The sequence below is a fragment of the Sturnira hondurensis genome, unplaced genomic scaffold, assembly GCF_014824575.4.
Source record: "Sturnira hondurensis isolate 20B ecotype Veracruz unplaced genomic scaffold, ASM1482457v3 Scaffold0010428, whole genome shotgun sequence".
Classification (NCBI taxonomy): Eukaryota; Metazoa; Chordata; class Mammalia; order Chiroptera; family Phyllostomidae; genus Sturnira; species Sturnira hondurensis.
Window position 1 is genome coordinate 2,398,673 of NW_028083059.1, and position 16,775 is coordinate 2,415,447.

Consider the following 16,775-nt stretch of genomic DNA (forward strand, 5'->3'; position numbering starts at 1 on the left):
AAGAGAAGGGAGGGAGAGAAACATCAAAGTGTGGTTGCCTCTCATGTGCCCCCAACTGGGAGACCTGGCCTACAACCCAGGCATGTGCTCTGACTGGGAATTGAACCAGTGACCCTTTGGTTCACATACTAGTGCTCAATCCACTGAGCCATGCCAGCCAGGGCTGGCCAGGCCCTTTTTATAGGCCCCACCGCCATTTACCCAACATACTGGGAAAGAAAAAAAAACCTTCATTGAAACACCACTCAATTTTGTTCAATTATTTTTTCAGCTGAAATATACTTGAACCATCTCCAGTTCTTTTCTGTCCTCATATCAAGCAATAATCAGAACCAAATTCTTAGAGTATCATAAATAGTGGATGGAATAAGATCAGTATTCTTCTAAACTGATAAGAACAGATACTACACTTGATCTTAGCCAAAAGGCCGAGAAGCGATGATCAGTATTCTTTTAAAAAATGGCCTGAGGGCTCGCAGGGAAGTGATTCATAAGGAATTGTGGCAGGAGAAAAAGGGGAAATTTTAATGTTTTCTGGTAAGTAGCTCTCCTTAATGAAATTTCTCTAATTATTAGATTCAAGTTTTGATACTGGTCATTTAAATACAAAAAGGTAAATAGTGTCACTCCACTCTCTTGAGAAAACTCCACATTCTGTGTGACCGCAAGGCAGGAGGCAGATAACACCAGGGTAGGGGTGAGAGCCTTCTGTTTGCCTTTTTGTTATCACCTGTCACAACTTGCTGGGAAGGTAAGAAAACACTGCTGTTTATCTGGATTCATAACAATCTCTAACTACAACTTTTAGAAACTTCAAGGCTTAACTGTGACTATGTTGGCAGAGTCTAATAAATTGCTTTGTAAATGAAGCAGACAACACTGATTGATTATGTTTTACAATACAGCAGTAGTAAAAAGAGAAAAGATTTTTCCCCTAAATTGAATTTTAGCTTGATGTGTACCTCTTTCCCAAGAAAAACCAATGGAGATCAGTTTAGTTTATATATAGGCTAGCCATAAAGTCTGGGGTGTACAGATAATATGATTTTATTTTATACACATTGAATACAAAAATATTATGTAGTCATCTATGTTCAGACTTTAAGGACACACTGTAAGGTGTTAGAGTGACAATAAAATGTGAAATGATTGAGTCTGTACTGGAAGCTCAGCATACAAATGATGAAATTGGGTGTAAACTAGAGCAGTAAGACAGACTAACTTGATTTTTTAAGTTCCTCAGTTCTACTTTCCCTTCAACTATGTAAATGAATCAGGTCAGGCAAGACAATGTCTGTGGCGTGTGTATTGTCTAGTTAGTTGCTATTATGAACCTGCACTGTGGGAGTGATGGCTCCCTTTCCTGGCTCTTGAACTACATCATCAATCCTTACAAGCAAAGACATAAACACGGACTATCCCAGTCAAACCAGGCTCACTTCCTGATGTTTTTTAGATGGATTGTTGAGTAAATAGAGCATTTCTTTATTTTTTAGAGGTTTTATTTATTTATTTTTAGAGATTGGGGGAAGGAAGGAGAAAGAGAGGGAAACATCAATGTGTGGTTGCTTCTTGAACGCCCCACACTGGGGACCTGGCCCTATAGCCCAGGCGTGTGCCATGACCGGATATCAAACCAGAGACTCTCTGGTTGGCATGCTCAGTCCACTGAGCCACACCAGTTAGGGCTAGAGAGAACATTTCTTGACTCTGAAGACTCCGGTGTGCATTATAACAGCTCTTAGAAGAACAGAGTGTGGGGCAAGTACTGATGTAGACAAGTACTGATAGAGGAACAAAAAAATAAGTTGACCAGATGATCCAGACATTTCAATGAGAATTCCCCATTCGAGTTTTTCAACCCTCAGATAATTGTGCAACAGTTGATATTCCCTTAAATAAAAAAGAAGAAATACTATATATTAGATAAAAAGACCCATTCTTTCCCTTGTTTTAATATATTGTGTATAAGTGATTAGAATTTAGCAGGGTTCCTACCTTAGGCACTTTCTCTAGAAACTTAATCCAGTTAGAAACACTTTGTGAAAACAGTTTACTATCCAGAGTTTTCCTGTTTCCAAGATAAGAAATCCTGTTCTGCCATCTCAGCAGGCAAGGGTTGTTTAAGTTACTAGATAACAAAGTTGTTATTGATTCTATTATTTTTTACTCTTCCTGATTTTCTACAATGTAAAGGGAGTGTGGCAGGACAGGAATGATTTTCTAAAAAGAAGTAGCTGTTATTATTGCAACTGGCTTCATTGTGACAGATGGATCCTAGTGTTTTCCCACTGCCCTTTACTCGGGAGTGAGGAGAACAGAAAGCAAATAACCAAGAAACCAACACGCTCACAATGATCTGGATCTCTCGGTGCTGAGCCAGAGCACTTGGAAATCAAATATGGGCCTCCTCCTGAACGCCCCTTTTAGCCTGTTGTTGTCAACCAGTGTCACATTCCCTTATCACATGCTCATGGGGGCAGAATTAAATGGAATTAGCTGCAAATTATATAAAATTCATTTACCTTTAAAGGAAGCTATTTGGTCATGTTCAGTGTAGAGAAAGTATGGCATTAAGACACAAGTTAATGGTACTGCCTGGAGATGAATCAATTTGCTTTGGTTTTATTGCCTCCCTTTATTTGCCCTTATGTGTTAGCTACTGTGGCTGGAAATGCTCAGCTCTACTTCTTTGAACCCACCTTGGAGCCACATTAACATCCCAAGGAGAGTCCTACTCTTTCTAAAGAGCTCAGTGGGCGTAAGCACAATTATAAAATAAGATCCTGATGATCCTTTCTAAATCCTTAGTCACATAAACAATGGATGCATAAGATAGGAAAAAAATATATGAAAATGTTCAGGATTTATACCCTACTATAAAAATGTTCAGGATGTATGTGTTTTCCCACGTACAGATTTAAATAACATGCTTTCTAGACTCCACCAAAAAAAACTATGAAAACTAATGAATGGATTAAGTAAAATCAAGATACAGAATCAATATACAGAAATGTATTGAGTTTCTCTACACCCATAACAGCCCATCAGAAGTAGAAGTTAATAAAACAATCCCATTTACAATTGCTTCAAAAAGCATAAAATGCCTAGGAAGAAATTTAGCCAAAGAGAGGAAAGATCCGTACTTTGAAAACTATAAGACATTGATGAAAGAAACTGAAGAGGATACAAATAAATGGAAGGATATATCACGTTCATGGATTGGAAGGATTAATATCATTAAAATGCCTTTACTACCTAAAGCACTCTACAAAGTCAATGCAATCCCTGTTAAAATACCAATGGTATTCTTCTCCGAACTAGAATAACTCAGAACTAGAACAACTAATTGTAAAACTTATATGGAAACAAAAAAGACCCCAAACAGCCAAAGAAATTTTGAAAAAGAACAGAATTGGAGGTATCACACCCCCTGATTTCAATCTTCACTACAAAGCTACAATAATCAAAACAGTATGGTACTGGCATAAAAACAGATCTATAGATTAATGGAATAGAATAAAGTCCAAAAAAGAAATCATTGCTTATATGGTCAGTCTAGGGCAAAGGAGGCTAGAACAAGGGAGTCTTTACAATGGAGTAAAGACAGTCTCTTCAATAAATGGTGCTAGGAAAACTGGATAGATATATGCAAAAAAAATGAAACTGGACCACTTTTATATACCATATACAAAAATAAACTCATAATGGATTGAAGATTTAAGTGTAAGACCTGAAGGCACAAAGCTCCTAGAAGAAAACACAGGCAATAAACCTTTTGACATTGGTCTTAGCGATTTTTAGGTGTCTACTTAGGCAAGGATAGCAAAAGCAAAATAAATGGGACTACCTCAAACTAAAAAGTTTTTGTACAGTGAAGGAAATCATCAAGAAAATGAAAGGACAAGCTATTGAATGGTAGAAGATATTCTCAAATAATATTTTTATAAGAGTTTAATATTAAAAACCTCCTTATTCATAAGGAAATCATAAAACTAAAAACCAAAAAACAAACAATCCTCTAACATAATGGACAAAGGACCCGAATAAATATTTCTCCAAACAGAATGTAGAGATGACCAACAAACATATAAGAAGGTGTGCTGAACATCCCAAATCATCAGGAAAGTATATATATATTAAAATAACAGTAAGATAAAGCCTCACACCTGTCAGAATTACTATCTCACACACACACACACATACACACACACACACACACACACACTAGCAAATGCTGGTGACGATGTGGAGAAAAGGAAACCCTTGTGCACTATTGTTGGGATTGTAAAAATGATGCAGCCACTATGGGAAACAGTATGGAGATTCTCAAAAAATTAAAAATAGAGCTGCGAGCCCTGGCTGGTGTAGCTCAGTGGATTGAGCATGGGCCTGTGAACCACACAATCGCAGTTCGATTCCAATCAGGGCACATGCCTGGGTTGCAGGCCAGTTCCCAGCAGGGGACTCACGCGAGGCAACCATACATTGATATTTCTCTCCTTCTCTCCTTCCCTTCCCCTCTAAAAATAAATAAAATATTTAAAAAATAAAAATAGAGCTGCTGTATATGACCCAGCAATAGCACATAGTGGTATTCATCCAATGAAAAAAAGAACACTAATTTGAGCCCTGGCTGGGTGGCTTTGTTGGTTGAAACACTGTCCCATACACCAAAAAGGTTGTGGGTTCCATCCCTGGTTAGGGCACATACCTAGGTTTTGGGTTCAATTCCCAGCTGGGATGTATAAGGGAGGCAACAAATTGATGTTTCTCTCTCACATCAATGTCTGTTTTTCTCTCTCTCTCTTTCTCTCTCAAAATCAGTAAGTATATCCTCAGGTGAGGATATTTTTTCAAAGAACACTAATTTGAAAAGATATATGCATCCCTGTTTATTGAAGCGTTATCTACAATAACCAAGATCTAGAAGCAGCCTAGATGTCTATCAATAGATAAGTGGATAAAGAAAATGTGGTACATATATACCAATGGGATACTACTCAACAATAAAAAAGAATGGAATCTTATCATTTGCAACAACATGGATGGACCTAGAGAATATTATGCTAAGTGAATTAAGTCAGACAGAGAAAGATTAATACCATATGATATCACTTATATGTGTGATCTAAAAAAACACACAAAAAAACAAAACAGAAACAGACCTTTAAATACAGAGAGCAGGTTCATGATTGGCAAATGGGAGGGGGTGGGAGATTGGTAAAAAAAGAGAAAGAATTAACATGTTTTCTGCACTGACTTAAGCATTTTTACTGATTTCCTCATTTAAACCTCACAAAAGCCTTATGACATAGACATATATATATTTGAAGTATATTTTATTGATTATGCTATTACAGTTGTCCTTTTTTTCTCCTCTTTATTTCCCTCCACCCTGCATGCACCTCCCTCCAGCATTCCCTGACTTAGATCATGTCCATGGGTCGTGCATATAAATTCTTTGGCTTCTCCATTTCCTATACTATTTTTTAAAGATTTTATTTATTTATCTTTAGAGGGGAAGGGAAGGAAAGAAAGAGAGAGAAATATCAATGTATGGTTGCCTCTTGTGCGTCCCCCGCTGGGAACTGGCCTGCAACCCAGGCATGTGCTGACTGGGAGTCAAACTGCAATCCTTTGGTTTGCAGGCCTACACTCAATCCACTGAGCTACACCAGCCAGGGCTTAGAAATATATTTTCATTTGAATGCCTATGCTTCGTGTTTGTTCTTTAAGAGTATCTGTGTGTCTCTGTATGCCAAATCAATTATAATTTAAAAGTTTGTATTTCTTGTTGTTGTTGTTGTTATTCTCAATTTTTAGTGTACATAAGAATAATCTTGGGCCCTGACTGGTGTAGCTTAGTGGGCTGGGTGTCATTCTGCAAAGCAAAAGGTCACTGGTTCGATTCCTGGTCAGGGTACATGCCTGATCAGAAGCATGCAATGAGAGGCAATGGATCAATGTTTTCCTCACACATCAATGTTTTGCTCCCTCTCTTTTCCCCTTCCTTCCCCTCTCTTTCAAAAGAAATAAATCTTTTTAATAAAGAATGACCTTGGGTTTTTTGGAAATGCATGTTTCCAGGTCCCATCACACCCCAGACATGGTTATTCAGTAGATGTGGGATTAGTCTTAGGAATTCGCACTATATAAGCACACCAGTGATTTTTTTTCCTGTGGTAAAATTGGCATACAAGATTTTATATATATATATATATGTCAGATATACGAGATTATAATTCCATGTCTGTCTATACTATATAATAATGTTCAGCATATGCATTCCAGTGATTCCGATACATATGGTTCAACAATCACACTGCCAGAAGCACTATTCCAGGTTACTTCATCAACTATTCAGAGTTTGTACCTGTGTGAAATTTGCTTATAAACATAAATATGTTGTGATGTGTAATTGGAAAAAATGCACAAAATAAATGTATTCAAATTCAGTTTCTCTCAGCACAGCGGTACACTGGTGAGAGATCTCTGTCACAGGAAACATTATGAATAGGAAAATTTAGTGAAGTTGACACCACAACCAAATAATGAGCCTTCATTTAATTCTCTGTGAGAAAGGGAATGGATCTACCCTAAGAGTCCCAAAGAGAGGGTCTTCAGTTCTGCTCTTCTGAGTTGGGAGCTGCCTCTCCCACTTTAACTCCCACAGAGTTTTAATTTTAACACTTTTGTATGGGTCTCGGATTTGGTGATGCAGAGGTATCACTTTGATGAAGGTGTTTCTACATCTTCACAAGGAAAGCCAGGGTTGCACACAGCCACCTTCTCAACCTGGAGAAAGCAGGAATGGAAAGGATTCCAGCCCTGCTCCAACCCAAACACTAGAATCGCTTCCTTCTCTCATGAGCTGTTTGAGGGTTTCCTCTGAGTTTAGTACAATACCTTCATCTTCAGCCTGGGGAGTGGAAGAATCATAGACAATGCAGTGGAAGTGTCCTCTGGCTATTAAGACAGGGCTCAGATGCTGGATTCCATATCTAACAGGATGCTCATCCCAGTAGGGATATGATTAGTTCACCCTTCAATCCTTATTATCAGACTTTCCTGAATGTAGAAAGGAGAAATCTATGCACCTGTTTCTCTGTGGGGCATGGAGGGCCTGCTTGAGAGAGTGCTATCCAGCTCTCCCCACCCCACACCTCTCCTTTAAGCACTTCAGGGCATATTCCCCTAAAACACAGAAATATAGCCACCCAGTGCTTTCTCCCAGTGTCCCTGAACATACCTTTCGGGTCTGCCTGTCTGGGAACATCCTTAGACATGAGCTTTTGTTAACAGTTCTGCCATTCTTTTGGATGCTTGTAGATGCATAAAAAGCAACGCTAGGGGAGAAAGGAAGAAATGACCATTTATTTATTGACTGCCTAGAGAGTGGCAGGAAATGAAACATTTTCTCTCAGTGACTTCTCACAAAAACCATCTTAAAAATATATCTTCACTATCTACTATGTAGGCAAGATAGTGATAGTGTCATATCCAACAGAACAAACTCCTCTGGGATCTAGGCTCTGCCACCTACTAGCCAGCGGTGTGATCCTGGACAAGTCACATCGCTATGCCTCAGTTTCACCATAGCGGTGAGAATAAGAGCTTCTACCTAATGGCAGTTTCATGAGGATTAAATGCTTGAAACAAAGCCCGGCTCCATGCATGTGCTCCTTCACAGTGTGCAGTGAATCCACCCCATGGGCAGTATATTGTGTCCGCTTTACAAATAAGGACAGGGAGACTTAGTGGACTTGTGTAACTCGCTAGGGGACACACAGCTTGTGCAGGGCAGAGGGAGCTTTAGAAGAGAGGTGTATGCAGCTCCCAAGAGCTTTCCATCGCCCACCAAAGCCAGAACATATTTTTACTACTGGGTTTCCGTCCCTCATAGAGATCGCAAGCAGACACACAAGAAGGGCTGAAGAGGTGTTTCATCAAAAATATCACTGAAATCATTTGTCCTTCCCATTAAAACCATGTGAAAAGCAGGATGGTTTAGAAAGGTGGCTGGAGTGACAGGCATCTTTGGGCTTGAGCAAGAACCTGGCGGTAAGGAGAACAAAGGATTCGTCACAGGAACTGGTGATGAAGGAGGGTGGAAGGAGAAGAAGAGGATGTGGTTCAAAGCTAGGAGGTGGTTATCCAGGACTCGGACGAGAAGGGAAATGACGAGGGCTGGGATTTCTGGATGGTGGAGTCCGGGTGAGAGCAGGTGGAAGGAATCGGTCCAGAACTGCAAGGGCAGGCAACAGTTATGCCAGAGGCGGGACAAGCACAGAGCCTTAGGAGTCTCTACTTCCTTCCACACTCTCCTTGCAGCGGCAAGGGTCCCAGTCCTGGGGAGCAGCACTGAGAGCGGACCGGATGGACAGCGCAGTGCTGAGGCCGACCAGGGCGCCTCCCTGCTCTGGTCTGCTAGTTCGCTCGAGAAAGCCAGCGAGGCAGAGAACAAAGCCAGTGCCTACCTATATGAGATTTTTAGTCTGCGTTTATATACACGGTTGGGTAGGGGAGGGGCAGAATTGTCTGGAAAATAATTTCCACTCCCCAGTCATTTTTGCTGGACTGTTTTGCACTACTGGTTGATGGAGAGGCTTTCATTCAAAGTCTGAGGTCTTTTTCCCTAAACGAGAGAGATTTTCCTCACTGCTTCTCAGACCTGGGTACCAGGCTCTGAGGAAACCCCAGGGTAGTAGGAGGGAAGGATGGTTCACCCTAGGGAATAAAACTGGCCTGCGTAAGTGCTGGCTGAAGAAAAGACTAGTGAGCCAAAATTCAAAGTAAATGACGGTGGTATTTGCACTCCATACGTCATATCGTTCGCCTCAGCGTTTCAGCTCAGGATGTAATTTAATTTGTATTTTAAGAGCAAATTAGTTCTAAAAACAAATATGTTCTTAGAAATGAAATTCCTTAAAATAGCATTCCATATCATTTGAGTTTAATGTGGTTCATCAATTTTTTTTTCCTTTACGATGGGATACAATGGCTTAAAAATTCTTAATACCAAGCGCAGTTCGGCCCTTGGAATGCCTGTGAAAAAGCAAGAACAAGGTAAGCGGTGTTAAGTGGGTGCAGGGCACCCACTGCGTCGCGGGAGGGGAAGAAGGGAGGGAGGGGCAGATGAGGACCTGCAGCATCAGCGAGGGCTATCAGGACGTCCTGCTAATAAACGACTTTTTCACTGTCCACACTGTAATTGGTTTACAGCCTTTCTTGTTTATTTATCCATAAGAGCTGCTGTTAAATGGCTCGGGAAGGCGCTCGCCTAATGGTTCCGCAACGCTCTGGGCTGTGGGAGGCGAGAGGGGCGCCGGCGTCAGCGGGGATGCGGAGCGGAAACGCATTTCGCCTGTAATGGACTCGGCGGTTTTATGATACCAGGAGCTGCATCCACAGAAGAAATACGCCACACGAGTTTTCTCAGTGGAGGGTTCTACCGGGTGAGGTCATATATATTATATATTATGTATTATAGATCATATATTACATTATATCATGTCATATATCATATTATATTATATGTCAGTAGCCGATCCAAAAACCCTGTGAGCTTTGTCCCACCAAATAATACTAAATTGCTGTTTGACAGTTTCCTGGGTCACCTCTTCAAGTAGCGAGCAGACTTGTGAAAGTGGGAGCGTGCAGCTTCAGCCCCCTGTCCCCTCCCCCACCTGCTCCTGCAGCCTGGTTCCCGCTGTTTTTGCCCTCTAGCGCGGTGAGCGGGTTTGCTTTCTGCTGAGCGTCTGTTTTCCTTCTACAGGGCCGAGCAAAAACATTAAATGGGAGCAAATGAAGCATCGAGATGGAGACCAATTTACAGAAATGCGCAATTAGCAAGAAGTGCAAAGTAAACACTCTAGGTGGAGGATGGCAGGTGAGGCCAACAGCGGGGGCGGGGGCGCGGAGAGGCGGGGGAGAGCCAGGCTGGCTACCAAATCCAGAGAAGGGTGTTGGCGCCGGGAGGAGATGGGAGGAGGAGAAGGAAGAAGAGGAGCGGAAAGGTGGCCGATCTTTGTCCCGAGCAGAATTCGCCGAAGGCTCATAACCCTGTCACCTAGTCAACCCGCCGAGACTTGGCAGATTATCTCCGAGGGTCAACACGCCGCGGCCAGGCAACCCCTGCAGTCCTGCGCTCCTGATCGATGTGGTCACTCGCGGCCTGGGTGATAGCGCCGAGTTCCCCCGCGGCCGCCCCGAACAATAGACTCATTGACTCGGGAGCGCAGAGATTAGGTGCGCTGGTCCCACGGCCTTTCAATCCCTGGCCGACCCCCACCGCAGGACCGCAGGACCGCAGGTGGCCCTTTTCCCTGAAGAAATCACTGAAACCCCCACCCCCACCCGCCGGGCTTCCTGGTAGCTGCGCGCGTTCCCAGACTCGCGCGGATCGGTCAGTGCCCAGCACACCTCTACACACCCATTCGGAGACGGCACACGCGTCTAACAGAATTCTGCAGATAGGTCAAGCCCCACTGAGGCTTCTTGCTTAGTGTACTCAGTCTGTGCGCATGGAAGCGCAAATATTTCCACTAGAAGAAAAATTATTAAAATCTACTTGTTAAAGGACTGAATGCAGCTTGTTCTTTAGGAAAGTCAAATCGTCGTGATTTTTCTCATGTTGGTTCCTTGGGCTTCATGCTCCCTCTTGTCTAAGCTTTTCTGCGAAAGTATCTAGTTTTTCTAAAATCCCACCTTGCGGTTTAAGGAATGTGTTCATTTCGACGGGAGCCGGTCCGAGGCCGCTCAGGACACCCAAGGCAGAATGGTCGGCAGCGTTGGACTAGCCCAGGCCGAGGGTGGTAGCCACTGTAGCCTGTCCGCACCCTGGAGTCGGAAAAAGCAGGTCTATTTAAGTCAGGACCCCAGAGTGTCAAGATGTTACCCAACTGGTGGAAGCCAAAGGCTGACGTTGTCATAAGAACGCACTACTTTTATTTCTTTTGTAAACCCTGCCTACCTCTCCCTGTCCCGCGTCCTGCCTTCTTTCAATGTAACGAGGGACTAGTTTTAGCTGGTGGACTGAGCCCGGGGGCGGGGGGAGGGGAGGGAGGCGGATCTGCCGACAGCCAACTTCTTCCCCCGCTGGCCACCTGAGGAAACCATTGGAGTCCCAGTTTATCAAAATCAAAATTGGTAATGCCTAATAATTTTGTCACAATAAAAAGACACAGCGAATGCTTCAGAAGTGACAGGTTACTCTCCAGAAGTTCCGCGGCACGGCCACAGACAAAAGCATTCGGCAAAAGCTGAATCTTTGTGTGTTAGCTCATCGGCGTCCTTGGTGCCAATGTACCAACCGCACACACTAAACAGAACCAGCTGCTTCCGACTCGTAGAGCTAGGTCTTCAAGCTTTTTGGACCGTGTTCCCTGACAGTTGAAAAAAAAGTTTAAATGTACAACCTCAATATATACATATATAAATTATTTGTCAAACATACAATAGAACATTTAAAATCTAATGAAACTGTTTCTATAAATGAATAGAAATCCTAAGATTTTCATGCGCGCCCAACTTTGGAGAGCCCTGCCAAGGGCGCACGGAGAGCTCAGCTGAAAGAGAAAATCGAAACAAATGCGGGCGCTCGCGGGCGCCCAGGCCTGGCGTCTTAAGGCCGTCAGTCCGGCCAATGACGGCCCCGGGCTGAGCCACGTGGGCCACAGCGGAGCCTATGGCGGGGCGGCCGGCCCGGGAGTCCCTGCCCGCCGCGGGCTCAGTCTGCGCGCAGAGCCAAGCTGTCAAAGCGAACAGGCGTGGCGCCCGCAGTGGGAGAACAGGACGGCCTCGAGTTACTGTCTCCAGCTCCGGACTCCGGGTCCCCGAGCCCCGGCGGCAGCATGAACGGCGAGGAGCAGTACTATGCGGCCACGCAGCTTTACAAGAACCCGTGTGCGTTCCAGCGGGGCCCCGCGCCTGAGTTCAGCGCCAGCCCCCCTGCTTGCCTGTATATGGGCCGCCAGCCCCCGCTGCCGCCACCTCCATTCCCCAGCACCCTGGGCGCGCTGGAGCAAGGCAGTCCGCTGGACATCTCCCCATACGAGGTTCCCCCGCTTGCTGAGGACCCCACGGTGGCACACCTCCACCACCACCTACCCGCTCAACTCGCGCCACCCCACCCGCCCGCTGGGCCTTTCCCGGATGGAGCCGATCCAGGCGCCCTGGAGGAGCCCAGCCGCGTCCAGCTGCCTTTCCCGTGGATGAAGTCTACCAAGGCTCACGCGTGGAAAGGCCAGTGGGCAGGTAAGCCTGGATCCCGGCCCCTCTCTCCTTGTCCTCTCTCAGCGGGCTGCCCCTATCTCGGATCACTCCGAAGGGCCTCTCCCAGTTCGCGTTCCTGGCCCCTACGGATCACCCGGGGTCGAACTAACATACACGGGAACCCAACGAGGCCATCCCACGCTGACGCATTTGGGGCGTCTTTGCTTCTCGGCTCTCCTCCTGGGGGCTTAAACCTCTATCTCCCCTGTATGCTGAACTCCGGGAGCCACTCGCTCCCAACGCGCCTCCCCGAGAACTAAGGTCTGGCCGAGCTCAAGGCTTCAGAGCCTCAGATCCTCCTCCAGCTAGGTATCCTCCCACCCGGACTCCCGGGGGTTCCGGTGGAAGAAATGGAGCAAAGTTCGGGGTACCTGTGAGCCGCGGGAGCCCGCCTTCGGAGCCCGGGGCCCCTGGCGCCCTGTGTCCGGCGGCTTCACCAGCAGGGTGGCAGTCGTGGGCACCCAGTACGAGCGGGAAAGCAGGGATGTCCGGCGGCCAGGGGACACCAGACAGGAGCTGAGGCAAGGTGGGGGGCTCACCGCAAGGCAGGGGACCGGCCGCTCACCTAAGAGCCTGGCAGCTGGGCCAGGCGTCTGCAATGCTAACTTCACTTTAGACCAGACAGAAGTGTGCGAAGGGGTCTCCCCGCGCTGCTGTAAAGAGGTCAGTTGGAGGAAGGAGGCGCTCTTTCTGCACAGCCTGCCCAGGGAAGCGGGAGCCCCGGGTCTGTTTGGCCTTGGGCCGAGGCGGGTAACAGAAGGTCTCCCGGAGCTGGAGGCGGAGAGCAGAGATCCCGCTCTCGCCCTCCGGCTGTCCTTTCCCCGCCCTGAGCTGGCTGCGATTTCCCACACGGCCTATGACGCCCCGCCACACAATGTTATCGTTTCCCTGCCGAAGCCACTTCTGGTCACACCTGCACTGCAAATAGTGGGCTTTTCTTTCCTTCCAACTCACCATCGGGAGTGCGGGGAGAGGCTCTAGCTGGCGCCCCTGACGCTCCACGCGGCCTGCGGGGTCCTGCATGGTCCTGACCCTGCCTGGCACAGCCAAGCAGGGCTTTGGGGGGTCCCAGCTCACTCGGAGTCTCAAGGCTCTCCTTTCCTAGTTCCCTTTCTGTTGAAACTGAGTGTGAGGACCGAGCCGGTCCTGAGGCAGGACAGGCAACAAGCTCAGCCACATTCTTCCTTCCCCACATCCGGTGAAACCCCTGCTCGAGGCGTCTCCAGATATGCGGGCTGCTTCTGCTTACTTACCAGCCTGCCTGGCCGGGCCTAAGAACTCGGAGACTCGCGGGAGGCGGGAGGACAGCGTCCTTCAGTCAGGGTGGAGGACCTCCAGCCCGTAGTTTCCTGCGAGGAGCTGCTGCGGTCCCTCTCTAGAGCTCCCTTCTGCAGGGCGCTGGGGACATGCGTTTCCGGCCTCCTGGGCCCTGCTGGCGGCTTCTTCAGGAAAAGGGTGGGAGGCCCTGAGGTGGCCTAAATTTCCTGCCCGTCTCCCGCAAGGGTGTTATGCCAGCTCTGGTGGAGCTTGGGCTCCAGAGGACCCAAAATGCCCGAAAGTAAAACCAGAAGGAAAATCGGCAACCTTGCCAGGGGCATGGAGGAACCCTGGAAGGGTGACATCCCCGGTCTGGAGCATCTGGCCTGGAGGGGCCTCTGCCAGCACCCTCTGGCTCATTGCGGGCTCAGCCAGCCAGAAAGGGGCCCAAACCCTCTTTCCTGAAGCTGTTTGGGGTGGGGAGGGTCCTCCCCCAGAAAATGTTCCAAGGAGCAGAACTTCAGGGCCTGTGAATCCTCATAGTGGGTTTTCAGGTCCCTGAGGACAAAGAAGTGACCAAAGGGCGTTTATTCATAGTACAGAGATGAATACTAACAACAGGGACTTCTGAAAGACTCAGCCTAGGAAGAGAACTGTCTCAGACTCACCACCAGGATCTCCTCGCCCAGCACCTTGCCACCTTCCCAATAACGCCAGCAACTGCCTCCCTCCCCTCCCCTCCTCTCCCCCTCCACCGCCTGCTGACTCTCCAGAGCTTAGATTTGTTAGGGTAGTGGTGCAAACACAGCAGCCTGTCACAACACCTCTGTGAGGCCCACAAAAGAGTACCAGAGCCCGAGAGATTGTGGCTTGAATTTAAGAACCCGGGGTGGGGCCGGCGGGGCGGGCATGGGGGGTGGGGTGGGAATCCTTTTTAAGTGTTCCTGCAGGCTTCTTCCCCAGGCCAGGGAAGGCTTGATCCAGAGATGTGTAAGATCCAGAGATGCCCTACAGCAAGCAGACCTCCTTCCTGACTCAGGCCTGAACCTCTGCGTCTTCTAAGAGCCAACTTGTAGCCTGGGGGTGGGGGGAAACCTGGCAGGTTCCATTGTATAATTAACCCTCCTCCTCTAACTTGAACACCAGATTTTCAACTCCCTGAGGCCTAGCCAGCAGACACAGGAGAAATGTTTCATGCCTCTGTCCGAACATGAACTGATGTAGGCCTTGTCCCAGAGTTTTAATAAAACTTATCCCAACAGAGTCCACTGACCATGCAGTCAGTATCCTGAACAGAAAGGGAAACCTTGGGGCCTCCAGGAGCCAGGCGACAAACACGGGTCGTGCGGCACTAACCTACAGGATCTTGCTTCCCCGGCGTTGCTTCCCCGAGTCTGGGCTCAGAGCTGGGAGCTCTTGACCTCACCATCCCCCCCACCAGCCTCCTCCAATCCCCAGAGGAATTGGGGCCTCTTAGCCTCCCCTCAGCCAGGATTTGGGGCCTAGGACGGAGAGGCTGAGACTGATAGTGACCTTAGAGGCCCAGAATAGTTCCCCTTCTTTTTCAGGGCAGTGGCCCAGCGGAGGTTAAAATGAGAACAATTATAGAAAATGTACTGGCTCTTGAGTTGGGGCCAATTACAATAAAACTAAAGAGAGAGGATATATGGTCAGACATAACTATATGTATTATTAATACGTATATAACTATATTAGCTTGAGGTTTTTCAGAGTTTTTATTAGCACAAGGTTTTTTAAACTAAATTTGCACCTATTACTTAGTAGTGAAATTAATTTACTGGGCTGAGACCTCTTTTTAAAAAATGAAATAGTAAACAACAGGAAAAAATTATCATCATATATGGTAACGGTTGGTTTTGTGTCCTGAAGTTTTTGTGTTGGTTATGCGTCTGTGTGAACTGGGTGGTGATCTGTGATGCACTTCTTACTGCGGGTCGTCTGCAGAAAGTGGGGTTATTTTTTTATTATATATTAAAGACATTTTACCGCCTTTGTAGAATCAAGTAGGTTTAGATATCTACACCGTGCATTTTAATCAGCATCAACACGAACACCAGTTAAGGGAACCCATTCAAGAACCACTTGTTCATAGAGCTCGCCGCGGGGTCCACAAAAGTCCGGACCTCCCAGGAAAGGCAACCAACGGCTGCCTGGGCCCACACTGGGGTTCGGTGGAGGAGTGGCAGAATGGGTGGTTCCGTAGGATTGGGGATGAATGGTTGGGTTGCGTGAGAGACTGCAGGGCAGGGCAAGAGGAGCCAGGGGTCGGGGACCACACTCAGGCGCTGTGTCTCCCGCAGGGAACGCCTACTCCGCAGAACCAGAAGAGAACAAGCGGACGCGCACCGCCTACACCCGCGCGCAGCTTCTGGAACTGGAGAAGGAGTTTCTATTCAACAAATACATCTCTCGACCCCGCCGGGTGGAGCTGGCTGTCATGCTGAACTTGACGGAGAGGCACATCAAGATCTGGTTCCAAAATCGCCGCATGAAGTGGAAAAAAGAGGAGGACAAGAAGCGCGGCTGCGGAACAGCCGCCGGGGGTGGCGGGGACGGGGAGCCCGAGCAGGACTGCGCGGTGACTTCGGGCGAGGAGCTGCTGGCGCTGCCACCACCGCTGCCCCCCGGGGGAGCTGTGCCACCCGCTGTCCCTGTTACAGCTCGAGAAGGCCGACTGCCGCCAGGTCTTAGTGCATCACCGCAGCCCTCCAGTGTCGCGCCCCTGCGGCCCCAGGAACCCCGGTGAGAGGTGGGGGCTCCTCCCTGCTGGAGGCTTTGACCACTCACAGAGGAGGGGGGAGCAGGCCTAGGACCCCAGGTTGGACCACCAGCCCTCGCTGTTTGATGAGGCAGGTGCTGCGGCGCCCGCCCCAGGTGGGAGGGGAGCGGCTGCGCTCAGGTGCCTGGGCCAGCTGGGGCCGGTGGGGAAACGCCGGTTGATCTTCCAGAAGAAGGGACCCTTTCTGTAGATCTGAGTCTTCTTCGGGTGATATTGTGGGGTCGGCCTCGCCTGCCACTTGTTGTGCCGGTCCCAGCACTCCAGAACCAGGGACTCTTTAGAGAAACCGGCTCTTCAGAAGATGACAACAACTGTACTAACTGGAACATTCTCTCAAACATGGAAAGCCAGCTAAACGGAGTGCCTGTATGTGCCCAGGAACAGCCATTTTGATTCAGGCTTCTGCCTTAACATTTAGAAATAATTGTAAGGAAATGTCAGA

The 16,775-nt window shown here is 47.5% G+C and overlaps 1 protein-coding gene and 1 pseudogene across 1 annotated transcript; one reads left to right on the forward strand and one right to left on the reverse strand.

Moving 5' to 3' along the window:
• Window positions 1-266: 266 nt before the first annotated feature.
• Window positions 267-440, reverse strand: LOC118995884 (uncharacterized; annotated as a pseudogene).
• An 11,364-nt stretch (window positions 441-11,804) lies between these two features.
• Window positions 11,805-16,300, forward strand: PDX1 (pancreatic and duodenal homeobox 1). Its single transcript, XM_037058835.1, has 2 exons — window positions 11,805-12,258; window positions 15,855-16,300. Exons 1-2 carry the CDS (start codon window positions 11,856-11,858, stop codon window positions 16,298-16,300), a joined length of 849 nt encoding a protein of 282 aa, XP_036914730.1. The 5' UTR covers window positions 11,805-11,855.
• The last annotated feature ends 475 nt before the right edge of the window (window positions 16,301-16,775 follow it).

Coding starts and splice junctions, on each gene's coding strand:
- PDX1 (XM_037058835.1), top strand. CDS start 11,856: ATGAACGGCGAGGAGCAGTACTATGCGGCCACGCAGCTTTACAAGAAC. Junction 12,259..15,854: donor GTGGAAAGGCCAGTGGGCAG/GTAAGCCTGGAT, acceptor TGTCTCCCGCAG/GGAACGCCTACTCCGCAGAA.